At 46.0% G+C, this 16,776-nt stretch overlaps 1 protein-coding gene across 1 annotated transcript in view; it reads left to right on the forward strand.

The window, feature by feature from the left end:
- LOC137439389 (RIMS-binding protein 2) overlaps window positions 1-16,776 on the forward strand; it is a 129,930-nt gene that overhangs the window by 62,885 nt on the left and 50,269 nt on the right. Inside the window, exons 10-12 of the mRNA XM_078768372.1 lie at window positions 8,712-8,863; window positions 8,988-9,216; window positions 13,010-13,215. Coding sequence (XP_078624498.1) covers window positions 8,712-8,863; window positions 8,988-9,216; window positions 13,010-13,215 — 587 coding nt within the window. The remainder of the gene's footprint in view (window positions 1-8,711; window positions 8,864-8,987; window positions 9,217-13,009; window positions 13,216-16,776) is intronic.

Genomic DNA, 16,776 nt, shown 5'->3' on the forward strand with positions numbered 1-16,776 from the left:
GCACAAAGACAACATTCTGGACCTTGGCTGCTCTACTGGATTAATTTTGCACCATCTCTCTGGCTCCGACCTCACCCTCTCTGACCACTTAGCCATCACTATGACCATCAACATCCCCACCCCAGCACCAAGGCATTATCGCACTATCAACTTCCGTGCACTAAACGCTCTTTCACCTACCTCATTCTCATCCACCCTCTCTGAAAAAATGTCCACTTCTCCCTTCGTTGACCTCCACACCCCTTCTGACCTCACTGACTACTACAACCACACTCTCTCCTGCCTTGACCAGTTTGCGCCTATAAAAACCAAAACAGTTTCTTTCACCCATTCTGCTCCCTGGTTTACCCCTGAAATCCGCCTGATGAAAACTCGTGCTCGCCAACTTGAAAGACTCCGCAATAAAACAGGTCTCACAATTCAGTCCCAAGCCTACAAGGACCATCTACAGCACTACAAAGATGCCCTCTCCCGCGCCCGCTCCGCCAACTACTCTCAAATTATCCACTCTGGCTCTAGAAACCCAAAAGCACTCTTCTCTACAATAAACAAACTCCTCAGCCCCCTGAACACCACCACCCAGTCATTCACAGTAGACAACTGCATCTCCTTCCTTTCATTCTTCCAATGCAAAATTGACAACAGCTTAACCACCACCACACCCGCTCCCCCTCAAACCACCTGCCCCCCCTTATCCTGCCAACCCCTGTCTCAATTCTCCCCAGTCTCCCCTACTGACCTCTCTGAACTCCTCATAGGAATGAAAACTGCCACCTGCACTCTTGACCCCATCCCCTCCAGCTTTGTCGAGGCCTCCCTCCCTGCTCTCTCTCCACTTATCACTGCAACAATAAACTCCTCCCTGTCTACAGGGATCGTCCCACCATCCCTCAAAATTGCTGCTGTTACCCCCATTCTGAAAAAACCTGGACTCAACCCTGACACCCTAAATAACTTCAGACCCATCTCCAACCTACCCTTTCTGTCAAAAGTTTTGGAACGCGCTGTAGCCACTCAACTCAAACATCACCTCCCTGCCAATAACCTGTATGAAACATTCCAATCCGGATTCCGCTCCAACCACAACACTGAAACTGCTCTCCTCAAAATCACCAACGACCTTCTCCTCTCCTCTGACGCTGGCAACCTCAACATTCTCATCCTCCTCGAACTCAGCGCCGCCTTTGACACCATCAATCACACCATCCTCCTCACCCGACTTGAAACCACCTTTAGCATTACCGGCACTGCCCTCTCTTGGATCAAATCATACCTCTCTGACAGACGCCAGTTCATCTCCATCAATAACTGCAAATCCCCCACTGCTCCCCTCCCCCAAGGTGGCCCCCAAGGTTCAGTTCTTGGCCCCCTCCTCTTCATCCTGTACCTGTCCCCCCTTGCTCACTTAATCCACCGTCATGGTCTCCAATTCCACTGCTTCGCCGATGACATCCAGCTTTTCATCTCCACCAAGTCCATCTCCACCGCCACCCACTCTATCCTGACAAACTGCATCACTGAAATAAAATCCTGGCTTCAAATCAACTTCCTCAAACTTAACTATGATAAATCTGAAATAATCATCATTGGCCCAAAAACGCTCACCAAATCCACCCATAACTTTGCCCTCAACATCGATGGTTTCCCAGTATCCACCTCCCCTCACATCCGGAATCTTGGCATCATCTATGACCAAACCCTCTCCTTCGACAAATACACTAAACAGATCACAAAGACAGCCTTCTTTCACCTGAAAAACATCGCCCGTCTCCGTTCATCCCTCTCCTCCACGGCTGCAGAAACCCTCATCCATGCCTTCATCACCTCCCGTCTGGACTACTGCAACAGCCTCCTCTATGGTTCACCCTCAATAATCACCAATAAACTCCAATACATTCAGAACTCCGGTGCCCGTCTACTCACCCATTCCCGGACCCGTGACAACATCACCCCCCGTCCTTTACAAGCTTCACTGGCTCCCCATCCCCCAGATAATCCAGTACAAAATCCTCCTCTTGACCTACAAAGCCCTCCATAGCCTGGCCCCATCCATCCTACCTGGCTGACCTCCTCTCCAGACACACTCCCACCCGCAACCTCCGCTCTGCTGGTACCAACCTCCTGACCCCCCCCATCCGGACCAAATTCAGATCCTGGGGGGACAGGGCCTTCTCCATCGCTGCTCCCACCCTCTGGAATTCACTACCTCACACCATCAGAGACTCCTCCTCACTCACCACATTCAAAACATCACTCAAGACCCACCTGTTCATCACTGCATTCAACATTTAACCCACAGCATTTAACCCCTGACTATCTCTTCTCCTGCTCCTTCCTTTTGCTTTGATTATTTACCTATTTATTTTTGTCTTTTTGCACTTGTTTTTTGTACTCTGTCAAAACGTCTTTGGGCTTCTTGAAAAGCGCTATATAAAATAAATGTATTATTATTATTATTATTAACATTTGAGAGCAGGGACATCGGGAGATCTGTGGGAGGAAGAGGGCTTAGGGGGAGGATGCGTGGGAAGGGGGGGGGGGTGGGAGAAGTATAAAACACAAGGACACTGCAAGGACTTCCAAGAACGAAGTTGGTATTTCAAAAGAGTGGATCTGGGGTGAAATTAGCAGAGGTAGAAAAGATCAAGGTTTTGGATGGGGGAAGATAAGAGATGGTGGTGAACAGCTGTTTTAAAGACCTGGAGGGTGGAGTGGGATTGAAGAGAGTGAAGGAGTTTGTTCCAGAGGCGGGAGAAAAGTGGAATGAAGGAGTGAAGGTGAGCAGAGAGTCTTGATTTTGGCAGTTTAACCATAAGAGGGTTGCAGGCAGATCTTGTACGACCTGTAGGAATATTAGGGGGACAGAGCACAGACAGAGCTTGGGGAGTAAGGCCGGAGAGGAGTCTACACCCATTGTCCAAGTCTCCCTCGAGTTTGTCCTTCAATCCTGCTGTTGGTTTGTTGCTCCTCTGTCTACTCTTCATTTTGTTCTGTCAGATTTCCCTGTTCCTGCCCCCTACTCTTCCTTTTGTTTTGTTCTGTCAGATTTCCCTGTTCCTGCCCCCTACTCTTCCTTTTGTTTTGTTCTGTCAGATTTCCCTGTTCCTGCCCCCTACTCTTCCTTTTGTTTTGTTCTCTCAGATTTCCCTGTTCCTGTCCCTCTACTGTTCCTTTTGTAGTGAATCAGATTAAATGAGTTTTTAAAATAATGCACATTTTAAAACAAATATATAATAGCAACAAGAATAGCGAAGGGAAAAGACAATAAACAAACAACAACAACAACAAAGAAGCAACAACAAACAACCGATCTAGCACGGAAATCACACTTATCTATTTCCAACTCAGGGACTACACAAGTGGTAAAGCATGTGGTGAGGTGGAAAGAACTGGGAAGTGGCCATGTGCTGTGTGCAGGAAGGGTGTCGGAGTGAACTCCATTCAATGTACAATGTGCGCTGAGTGGGTTCATCAAAATGTAGTGGTCTGAGAGGGTCATTAACCAGTGTGGCAGCTACATTCAAGTGTAGGGTGTGCACAGACGGAGCTGCAGATGGAGGAAATGTTGAGTTGGATATTGGAGACGGCGTGAAGCTGGAAGGTGTGAAAACATTTTGCTACCTGGGAGACATGCTGAATGGAGAAGGTGGATCAGACTCGCCAACGGTTGCTGGAGTGAGATGTGCATGGAAGAAGTTCGGGAACTGAGTGGCATGCTGCCGAGGAGGGGAGTGTCGTTGAAGCTGAAGGGAAAGGTGTATGCTGCATGTGTGAGAAGTGTTATGATTTATTAAGGATTAAGTGGGACAAATCGTTGTGGACCCAGATGGAATTAAAGGAAGATGGAAAAGATATATGGAAATGCTGTTGAACACAGAGAATGAATGGGATGGCAACATAGAGAGTAACCCAGTTTTAGGACCGGCAGAGAAGATAACTGAAAGGAAATTGAGGAAGCGATAAAAGCAATGAAGAGTAGAAAAGTGGGAGGGCCGACGGGATATATGTTGAAGGCAGCAGGAAGTTGGGGTGTGAAGAGAATGACAGAGATCTGTAATCTGGTGGTGAAAGAAGGCCGCATTCCAGTGTATTGAGAACTGAGTACCCTCGTCCCTCTATACAAGGGGAAAGGTGACCCTCTGGAGTGTGGCTCGTGTCGAGCGATAAAGTTATTGGAGCATGGAATGAAGGTATTGGAAAGGGTGTTGGAGAGGAGGATAAGGATGAAGGTGAAGATCGACGAAATGCAGTTTGGATTTATGCCAGGAAGAGGAACGACAGACGCGCTCTTTATTGTGAGGCAGTTGCAGGAGAAGTACATGGATAAGAGGAAGAAGTTGTTTCTTGGGTTTGTTGATCTGGAAAAAGCATTCGATAGGGTTCCACGCGAAGTATTGACATGGGCATTGAGGAAGTTAGGAGTGGAGGAATGGTTGATCAGAGTGGTGATGGCAATGTACAAAAGAGCGCGCACAACTGTAAGGACGAAGGACGGGAACAGTGGTGAGTTTGAGGTGAAGGTGGGAGTGCATCAGGGGTCGGTACTAAGTCCACTAGTATTTGTAGCTGTGATGGAGGTGCTGGCTCAGAACGTAAAGGAGGGTTTACCGTGGGAGTTGTATGCAGATAATCTGGTGTTGATTGCGGAAAGTATGGATGGACTGAAGGAAAAGATGAACAAGTGGAAGGAATGTTTGGAGACAAAAGGTCTGAAGGTGAATATCGGAAAGACGAAGGTGATGGCAAGTGGTAAAGCAAGTGGTGAGGTGGAAATAACTGGGAAGTGGCCGTGTGCTGTGTGCAGGAAGGGTGTCGGAGTGAACTCCATTCAATGTACAATGTGCGCTGAGTGGGTTCATCAAAAATGTAGTGGTTTGAGAGGGTCATTTACCAGTGTGGCAGCTACATTCAAATGTAAGGTGTGCACAGAGGGAGCTGCAGATGGAGGAAATGTTGAGTTGGATCTTGGAGACGGCGTGAAGCTGGAAGGTGTGAAAACATTTTGTTACATAGGAGACATGCTGAATGGAGAAGGTGGATCAGACTCGCCAACGGTTGCTGGAGTGGGATGTGCATGGAGGGAGTTTTGGGGGCTGGGTGACGTGCTGGCGGGGAGGGGAGTGCCGTTGGGGCTAGGGATGGGGGGTGTATGCTACATGTGTTGGAGGTGTTGTGATTTGTGGGGGCGGGGCGTGGGTGATGAGCGTGTAGCGGTGGCGAGGGCTTGGGGGTGGGGGGGTGGTGGTGCGGGTGGGTCGATGGGTGTGTGGAGTGTCGTTGGGAGGGAGGAGGACAGTTGATGGATTGTGATGGATGATGGGAGTGGAGCCTGTGGTGGATGCTGTGGGGAGAGGCAGGTTGAGGTGGTTTGGTCATGTGTTGGGGGGGTGGGGTGGGTGGGGGGGGAGGGATGGGGGTGGCTGGTTGGGAGGAGTGATGGAAATGAATGTAGAAGGGGGTGGAGGGTGGGGAAGACCGAGAAAGACTTAGCTAAAGATGGTGGAGGAAGAGGTGTGGGTGGGGCGTTTGGCAGGGGAGGGGGTGCAGGGTGGGGGGGGGATTGTCATGGGGACCGCAAGGCTAACCCCCGCTCTAGCAGGGAAAATGGCCTTAAAATGCCTGTTGTTGTTTGTTGTTGGACTATGCATACCTTACTCTAAGCCTTGTCGGACAACTTCACGCAGAGAGAAAGAAAGAGAAAGAGAGGCAGGCACAGACACAGAGCGCAGGGGGGAAGAAAAGAAAAGGAGAAGTGTTTAAGGGTGTAGGACGTTCATTGCTCAACATCCGCACGTTTGGTCCAATCTGCGATGTGCTGCTGTATTTTCTCTGCGCTCAAACAACCTTTGACTCAGAGCTTGTAGTCCTCAGTCTCGACTCCTTAAAGGCGGAAGGGAGGGGGTGGGTTGGTCTTGTGATGGTGAGAAACATAATGCAGCATACTCCATGGCATGACCACTGTGACATATGAGAAACAGTATGCAGCATACTCCATGGAATGACCACTGTGACATGAGAAACAGAGTGCAGCATACTCCATGGCATGACCACTGTGACATATGAGAAACATTATGCAGCATACTCCATAGCATGACCACTGTGACATAAGAGAAACATTATGCAACATACTCCATGGCGTGACCACTGTGACATATGAGAAACAATATGCAGCATACTCCATGGCATGATCACTGTGACATATGAGAAACATTATGCAGCATACTCCATGGCGTGACCACTGTGACATATGAGAAACAGTATGCAGCATACTCCATGGCATGACCACTGTGACATATGAGAAACATTATGCAGCATACTCCATGGCATGATCACTGTGACATATGAGAAACAGTATGCAGCATACTCCATGGCATGACCACTGTGACATATGAGAAACATGATGCAGCATACTCCATGGCATGACCACTGTGACATATGAGAAACATTATGCAGCATACTCCATGGCATGAGAAACAGTATGCAGCATACTCCATGGCATGATCACTGTGACATATGAGAAACATTATGCAGCATACTCCATGGCGTGACCACTGTGACATATGAGAAACCGGATGCAGCATACTACATGGCATGACCACTGTGACGTATGAGAAACAGTATGCAGCATACTCCATGGCATGACCACTGTGACATGTGAGAAACAGTATGCAGCATACTCCATGGCATGAGAACTGTGACATGTGAGAAACATTATGCAGCACACTCCATGGCATGACCAGTGTGACATATGAGAAACATTATGCAGCATATTCTATGGCATGATCACTATGACATATGAGAAACATTATGCAGCATACTCCATGGCATGACCACTGTGACATATGAGAAACATTATGCAGCATACTCCATGGCATGAGAAACAGTATGCAGCATACTCCATGGCATGATCACTGTGACATATGAGAAACAGTATGCAGCATACTCCATGGCGTGACCACTGTGACATATGAGAAACAGTATGCAGCATACTCCATGGCATGATCACTGTGATATATGAGAAACATTATGCAGCATACTCCATGGCATGACCACTGTGACATATGAGAAACATTATGCAACATACTCCATGGCATGACCACTGTGATGTATGAGAAACAGTATGCAGCATACTCCATGACATGAGAACTGTGACATATGAGAAACAGTATGCAGCATACTCCATGGCATGACCACTGTGACATATGAGAAACAGTATGCAGCATACTCCATGGCATGATCACTCTAATATATGAGAAGCAGTATGCAGCATACTCCATGGCATGATCACTGTGACATATGAGAAACATTATGCAGCATACTCCATGGCATGACCACTGTGACATGAGAAACAGTTTGCAGCATACTCCATGGCATGATCACTGTGACATATGAGAAACATTATTCAGCATACTCCATGGCGTGACCACTGTGACATATGAGAAACCGGATGCAGCATACTCCATGGCATGATCACTCTGATATATGAGAAACATTATGCAGCATACTCCATGGCATGATCACTGTGACATAAGAGAAACAGTATGCAGCATACTCCATGGCATGATCACTGTGACATGAGAAACAGTATGCAGCATACTCCATGGCATGATCACTGTGACATGAGAAACATTATTCAGCATACTCCATGGCGTGACCACTGTGACATATGAGAAACAGTATGCAGCATACTCCATGGCATGATCACTGTGATATATGAGAAGCATTATGCAGCATACTCCATGGCATGATCACTGTGACATATGAGAAACAGTATGCAGCATACTCCATGGCATGACCACTGTGACGTATGAGAAACAGTATGCAGCATACTCCATGGCATGACCACTGTGACATATGAGAAGCAGTATGCAGCATACTCCATGGCATGATCACTGTGATATATGAGAAACAGTATGCAGCATACTCCATGGCGTGACCACTGTGATATATGAGAAGCATTATGCAGCATACTCCATGGCATGATCACTGTGACATATGAGAAACAGTATGCAGCATACTCTATGGCATGACCACTATGACATATGAGAAACATTATGCAACATACTCCATGGCATGACCACTGTGATGTATGAGAAACAGTATGCAGCATACTCCATGGCATGACCACTGTGACATATGAAGCCCAACGGACTCGCGTTGAATGAATGTGCATGACATCACGGAAGGCCTGGTTCGCTCTCTACCATTCGGTTCGGCCCCTGTTTGGACCATCGGGATGTTCTAATCATATTGGCTGGCACGGATCCCGGTATCCAGAAACGTCGGTCGCACCACGTGGGTGGCACCAGCCAACCAATGCTGAGGCTATAAGCCCTTTGAAGATGCGCTAGTTCGAATCCCAATGACCTTGAACGGGTGGCGATGTTGTTAATAAAATAATAGTAGTGAAAAGCTGGAACATGTTGGTGAAATTATAAAGGGGAGATAAGGGCACTCACTAAACACGCTGTTCCTGACAACACTCATTGAATTAATCCATTACCTCCTCCGTCATTTTCATAGACAGTAATGCTATTTGCAGAAAACAATTTTGTGCTTGATGGCAAAAATATATATATGCATATGTATACGTATATACCATCATGTTACCGTCATCAATGAAAACTTACCAAAGTTTGAACGATTCTACTTCGAAAGAAATGTTTTTTTTTGCCATTGTCATTTGTATACAAATATACGCTCAATCTCAGGGTCCCCTGAGCCACCAGTGGACGTGCGGGTCGAGGCTGGACCACTTCCGGGGACCCTGCTTTTATCATGGCTGCCAGTCACTCTCAACACCTGTGGCTCCTCCAATGGAGCATCTGTTTATGGATATGCTGTTTTCGCTGATGGGAAGAAGGTGCCATCTCTCATTCTTCATCAATGGCAATCACTTGTTAATCTGACAATCTCACCTTCTTCTCTTCCTGAAAAGCAATGTGTAACTCTGGTAATGACTTTCCCAATGGTCACGACTTGTCCAGGTGCTGGAGGTGAGTTGTCCCACGGCAGGCGCAGCCATCTTGGAAAGAGTGGCATGCGGTCAAGCTGTCATGCTTACGCTTCGCACCCTCTCGCAGCACGGCACCTCCATCGACTCTTTCCCTGCACGCTTCCTGGAGGCCCTGCCCCAGTCTGGACGTGCACCGACACCAGCTGCAATATTTCGCCAGGACCATGAGCACCAGAAATGCAACAGTGATTTATCTACAGGTGATGGCTCTCAGTCACTACATTGGTTATGAATAATTTGTCCACCCTGAAATGTAGATCATTGGAACGATTGCATTGGAGATTGGCTTAAAGGGAATAGCAACTATAAAACCACATATCGATGGGGACTCGAGTAGTCATTTATTCAGTTGTTCTCTTCGGCTGTACAGTACCTTCAGAAAGTATTCACACCCCTTGACCTTTTCACATTTTGTTGTTGTTACAGCCTGAATTTAAAATTAATTAAATTGATATTTTTTGTCACCGATTTACACAAAATACCCCATAATGTCAAAATGGAATTTTTTTCTTTTAATTTTTTACAAATCAATTAAAAATAAAAAGGTTAAATGTCTTGAGTCAATAAGTATTCAACCCTTTTTGCGATGACACTCCAAATTTTGCTTCCAATTTTGGTGCATCCAATTTCCTTTGATCATCCATGAGATGTCTCTGCAACTTGATTGGAGTCCACCTGTGGGCAATTCAGTTGATTTGACATGATTTAGAATGAAACACGCCTTTCTATATGAGGTCCCACAGGTGACGGTGCTTGTCAGGGCAGAAACTCTACCATGAAGTCCAAGGAACTCTCTGTAGAACTCCGAGATAGAATTGTGAAGAGGCCTACATCTGGGGAAGGGGAAAAAAAATTCTAGGTTGTTGAAAGTTCCCAAGATCACAGTGAGTTCCATCATTAGGAAATGGAAAGAATATGGAACTACCCAGGGGGGTTGACTCAGCCTGTCATCCTTCCGAGGTCGGCAAATTGAGTACCAGTTCACTGGTAATTCCCTGTGTGTTGCAAGAGGCGACTGACAGGGTTGGTGTCAGGAAGGGCATCCGGCCATGAAACAGTGCTTCAAAAAGGGGACCAAGGTGCCCAAAAAAGGCCAACCCCTGCTCTGCGGGTAAAAATGGCATCTAAAGGTGGTTCCAGACTCTTCCTAGAACTGCCCGTCCGACCAAACTGAGCAATCGCGCAAGAAGGACATTGGTCAGGGTGGTGTCCAAGAACCCAATGTCCACTCTGACAGAACGACAGAGTTGCTTGGCTGAGATGGGAGAACCTGCCAGAAAGACAACAGTCTCTGCAGCACTTCACAAATCCAGGTTTTATGGAAGAGTCGTCAGACGGAAGCCACTCCTGAGAACATGGCACATGACAGCACGTTTTTTTGTTGTTTTTTTGTATACAGAGTCGAGGCTCTTGTAAGAGCTAACACATTAAACACGAACACATGCACGGACACATAAAACTTACAACAAAGGGAGTGGGAGAAAAAATGGGAGGAGAGGAAAACATACAAACACAACAACCGTAGACAACAGGGACGTTGGGAGATCTGTGGAAGGGAGAGGGCTGAGGAGGGGGCGGGGGGGGGGGAGGGAGGAAGGGGTCCACGGTATAAAATAAATTGACACTACTAGGAATTTCAGGAATGAAGTTGGAGATTGAAAGAGGTGGATTTGGGGTGTTTTAACGGGGCGTAGAAAAGATCAAGGTTTTGGATGGGGGAAGACAGGAAATGGTGGTGAACAGATGTCTTAAAGACCTGGAGGAAGGAGTGGGATTGAAGAGAGTGAGGGAGTTTGTTCCAGGGGTGGGGAAAAAGAGGAGTGAAGGTGAGCAGAGAGTCTCGACTTTGGTAGTTTCACCAGAAGAGGGTTTCTCACGTTTGGCGGTCGCACAAAGGCACGTGAAGACTGTGAGACAATGAGGCAAAGTATTCTGTGGTTTGATGAGACGAAAATTGAACTCTTTGGAAATGCAATGCGCTACGTCTGGTGGAAATGGGGCACAGCTCCTCACCTACATCATCCCTTCCGGAAAGCATGGTGGTTGGCAACATCATGATCTGGGGATGCTTTTCATTGGCATGGACTAGGAGACTTGTAAGGATACAGGGAACAATGAATGGAGCCAAAATTCAGGAAAATCTGAGGAGAACCTGCTTCAGAGTGCAAAAGACCTTAGACTGCGGTGAAGATTTACGTTCCAACAGGACAATGACCCCAATCATACAGCCAAAGCAACACTGGAATGGCTTCAGAACAAGAATGTGAATGTCATTGAGTGGCCCAGACAAAGCCCAGACTTGAATCCCATTGATAATCTGTGGAAAGACTTGAAGATTGCAGTTCACCAACTCTCCCCATCAAACTTGACAGAGCTTGAGCAAATCTGCAAGAAAAATGGGAGAAACTACCCAGATCCAGATGTGCAAAGCTGATAGACATATTTAAGAAGACTCGAAGCTGTAATCGCTGCCAAAGGTGTTTCTACGAAGTATTGACTCATGGGATTGAACACTTGTGTAAATTAGATATTTCTATATTTATTTTTATTCTTTTATTATTATATATATACACAAAGAATTAAGTTAAGCACCCCCCCCGTTTTTTTACAACCTCGCACATTACAAGTTTGTTGTCGTCAAAACAGTGTAATATACCCATGATATTGCTATATTTTCTGGAGAAGTGATATTATGGTCACATAAAAACATAACAATCATGCCGTTTTCAATATTTTATTCTGAATAATTTAAGGTGAAATTTTTTGGGAATTTTAGGCATATTTTCACCTCAATTTAAGTATGGAGCTATAGGTCCATCACGGACAGTGTGGATGACGTTTTTGTTTTCTAACGTACAGTCATTGTTCTGAGAAGACCTCTAGCGATCTTTGCGTCAATAACGTGTGTAGGACCCACGTGATCGGATCACTGACTCAACCAATCACTTTTTTTCACTTTGATCACTCAATTTCATCAATGGATAATTGCTAATGTCATACCAATCATTATTTGATCTCACATACCTTAGAATATATGCCAATGTATACATATACACAAAGAATATATATTAGGGGGTGCTTACCTTAATTCGTTGTGTAGGGGTGCTTAACTTAATTCTTTGTGTATATATATTTTATTTTTTTGGGATATTGCCCACCTATATTTGGGATATTTTGGGATATTGGGCTACACAAAGAAAACAAGAGGAGAATAACCAGCTCCTTGGATTGAAACAAGACAAATATAGAAAGTTGTCTCTTCACAGAACAAAAAGGGCTGGGGGGGGAGTGAACTTGTCTGCTTCGAGACAACAATTCCTCTACCCCCATTAAAAGTGGCACACGTGAAATTCCATTTTATATTATTTTGTAACCATTTCTAAAAATAAAATTCTAGTTTGACGTTATGGGATATAATGTGTGGATCAGTGACAAAAAAAATCTCAATTTACTCCATTTTAAATTCAGGCTGTAACAACAAAATGTGAATAAAGTCAAGGGTGTACTTTCTGAAGGCCCTGCACTTGCTTGTAGTCAAAGTCAAGGGCTTTGCAAAGAGTGGACCAATCTGTGCTGATATCTACCCAAATTACAAATTCCCCTTATCTGAGTCAAGAATAGTGTTGGCCATCTTGTTTTTAAGTACCCATCATGGTGTGCTACTGCAATTACGGTCTCATAAGCTTAACAAGGTGCTCAGATATTTCACGGGGCTATTGCATCAACTCTCATGTGTTGTCTCTCCCACATCCTGTTATGCATCCTACTGAATTCCTTTTTGTCTTCTCAGCTGTCATTTTCATCTCTCCTTTATTTCCCCATCTGCTCCATCCCTATTTCCATCCTCCACCCTGTTTTTCCATCCCTTGTCAGGAATTGTAAACAAAATGTTGGTGCATAAAGCATTTTGTGTTCCAGCATCTACTGGCGTGATTCTATATGTACTTCCATAGGAATGACGTGACACAGTACCACATACCCATATGTGCGCAGCTTCTTTTTCTGGAGGGCTCTTGCGTGATTGTCCACCTATGGGCAAAGTGGCACATGTGAAATTGAGCCACGAGGGTTTGCAATCCGCCGAGTCTTCTCGATTGCCACCTCGAGATTTTGGAGCAGAGACCGTGCAATGCACTAATGGCCTACACATGCTGGAGGAGCGAGTCGGCTGGCATACTGGCAGTCAATGCTCACTCGAGGTAACACATTGTACTGGGCTTTAATGTACCTGTCCAATCTCATTTTTCCAATTGATTTGGTGTTTTAAGATCTCAGGTGCTCATGTTATATTAAATACCCCGATCTGTCATACTTTCATTAACCTTGTCCATAATATCCATCATACCAACAATCTACTTCATCATACCTCCAATCTGTGTTGTCCATATGTTATGTCCCGTGTTCACCTCTTCACCACCGTGCTGTCCTATTCATACGAAGTGGTATTTTCACCACTGAAGAAGTATTTTTTTTTCTCTTCGCTATTCTCTCTTCCCCCATCCACACCAAATGTCCAGCCCATCTCAGCCGGCATTTCACCAATCTCCCCGTCACACTCATCTGCACACCAATCTCCCCGTCACACTCGTCTGCACACCAATCTCCCCGTCACACTCGTCTGCACACCAATCTCCCCATCACACTCGTCTGAACACCAATCTCCCCGTCACTCTCGTCTGCACACCAATGTCCTCCCTCAGTTCATCCATCCTCCTTCTATCCACCCTTTTCACTCCCACAATCCTCCTGACCTACTTGTTCTCCCAAACCTGCAGCCTTTGTTGTCTCTCTGTCATTGTCACTTTCTCCAGACCATAAAGGTAGGCTGGCGTTACACACAACATCAGAACTTTTCCTTTCAATCTCCTTGAAATCTTTCTGTCTGCCATTACTCCCTCCGCCTTCCTCCATGCTTTTGCACCCACCTGAAGCCTCCTCCGCACCTCTGCCTCTGACTTACCATTCCTAGTCACTGTTCCCCCCCAGATACTCAAACCTATTTCCTGGTCTGATCTCCTTCCCCTCTAACCTGGTATTCATTTCTCTTCTCTGCTGCCCGACCCACATCACCTCCATCTTTTCCATACTCATTTTCAGCCCATCTTTCGCAAATGCCTCCTTCCACTCCTCCAGTACTTCCTGTATATCCCACCTACGCTCCACCACAATAACCAGATCGTCCGCATGCAATATCCTCCCCAGAATATCCTTCATGTTTACCTTCCTGCTTACCAGCTCCATCGCCATGATAAACATGAGTGCGCTTTGAGAACTTCCCTGCCTCAAACCGATATTCACACTGAACTTCTGTGACGTCCCAGGACGACCCAAAACTCTTCCCTTCATTCATTTGTATATCTCATCCACTAACCGAACGTCTGGGCGAAACTCCGTGCATATAGCACGGAACTCCGTATGTTTGTAACGACCACACGGAGGTTTCCGTATTTTCATCGTCACAAAGGCATGCCGCGATTTTGGGGAATTGAGGTGCTATTCCGATATGCTGATTCGTTTCTCAACCGATATCATCCACATGGTGCAATGCTAACGCATCGTGACCACGATTATGTGACTTACTCCCATGGTAGTCTTCATGTGGTGTTGTTCATTCCACCAGTCTCCTTGTAGAGACCATTACCAATTTAACTTCCCCTGTGGATTTGCCATAAAAGCCGCGCCAAAATGGTTTCTGACCCGAATGTTTCTAAATCTGCGATGACCGGTCACCACACCAAATGTTTGCTTGGAGAATAACAATTCATTTAAAGAACACATTGAATGACGAAAACAGAGAATCCTGGGGCAAAGTACACTGTAGACTGGCATGAAAACAGGCAAATAAAGAAATGAAAAAGTACCCTCGTGATCCGATAACGTCATCCGAGGGGGGTAAGGCGGTCATGAGTATTGTTAGCTCGGGTGATGGTTGAAGGGGGATTGTGGGGGTAGTGGAGTGTGCAAAAGGGGTATGGGTTTCACCTATTGGTTGGACAGCTGATCTGACCACCCACAAATGTAACCTGAAATACTTAACCTAAAGTACCCAGCAGACCCAAACGACCCCATTCCCCCCCCCCCCCCCCCCCGAGGACTCAAAATACTGAGAAGACCCTGAGAACCCTAAATACGCCAAGGACCCTAAATACACCAAAATACCCTGAAGACCCAAAATACCCCAAAGCCACAAAAGCCCCCAAAGTCCTAAGATACTTCAAAGATTGAAAAGACCCCGAAGACCTAAAACACCCAAAACACCTAAAAGACCCAAAAGGCCCCGAAGACCTAAAATACCCCAACGACCTGAAAAGACCCAAAAGGCCTCAAAGACCCAAAATACTCCAAAGACTGAATAGACCCCAAATACTAAAAAGACCCCAAAGACTGAAAAGACCCTGAATACTGAAAATATCCCAAAGACTGAAAAGACCCTGAAGACCTAGAAGACCCAAAAGGCCCCAGAGACTGAAAATACCCAAAAGATCACAAAGACCGAAAAGATCCCAAAGACCGAAAAGACCCCAAAGACCCGAAATATTGAAAGGACCCAGAAGACACAAAAGGCCCCGAAGACCTAAAATACTGTAAAGACCCCGAAGACCCAAAATACCCCAAAGACTGAAAAGACCCCAAAGACCCAAAAAGACTCCGAGGACACAAAAGACCCCGAAGACCTAAAATACCTCAAAGACTGAAAAGACCCCAAAAGCCCCCAACACCGAAAAGACCCCAAAGACTGAAAAGACCCCGAAGTCCCAAAAGACCCTGAAGACCCAAAATACCCAAAAGACTGAAAATAGCCAAAATATCCCAAAGACCGAAAAGACCCCAAAGACCCAAAATATTGAAAGGACCCGAAGACCCAGAAGACACAAAAGACCCCAAAGACCTACAATACTGTAAAGACCCAAAATACCCCAAAGACTGAAAAGACCCCAAAGACCCCGAAGACACAAAAGACCCTGAAGACACAAAAGACCCCGAAGACCTAAAATATCTCAAAGACTGAAAAGACCCCAAATACCCCAAAAGACCCCAACACCGAAAAGACCCCAAAAACCCAAAGACTGAAAAGACCCTGAAGACCCAAAATACCCCGAAGACCTAAAAGACCACAACGACTGAAAAGACCCAGAAGACGCCAAAGACTGAAAAGACCCAAAAGGCCTCGAAGACCCAAAAAACCCTAAATACCCTTAAAGACCCTGAAGACCAAAACACCCAAAAGACCAAAAATATCCTTAAAGGGGAACCCAATTTTTATTTCTTCTGAAAACCATTGACAAGCAATCACAGTCTAATTTGAAGGGGATTATATTTTAGTTGTGAATCACAAAGTGTCAAAAAAAGCCCGAGAGTGTCCATTTTCGAGTTTGCCAGTGACATCACATTGTGAACTCACTGTGATCCTGCTGGCGACAGTACATAGAGACAGTGCATTCCGAGCTGCACAGATTCCGATAATTATTGGGGATGATGGAGGGGGCGGGTGTGGGGTTGGTCGTGGGTATTGTTAGTTACAGAGATAGTTGATGGGGTATTGTGTAGAGGTGGTGAGGGGTGGTCGTGAGTATTGTTGGCTAGGGTGACGGTTGTAGGGGGATTGTGAGGCTTGGTGGATAGGAGGTGTGGGGTTGTCGGGGGTATTGTTAGCTAGGGTGAAGGTTTATGGGAGTTTGTGAAGAGATGGTGGAGGGTAGGAAAGAGAGTGGTGTGGGGTTGCCGTGGGTATTGCTAGCTCAGGTGATGGTTGAAAAGGG

This window comes from Myxine glutinosa, chromosome 14 (assembly GCF_964187855.1).
Source record: "Myxine glutinosa chromosome 14, kmMyxGlut1.1, whole genome shotgun sequence".
Taxonomy (NCBI): domain Eukaryota; kingdom Metazoa; phylum Chordata; class Myxini; order Myxiniformes; family Myxinidae; genus Myxine; species Myxine glutinosa.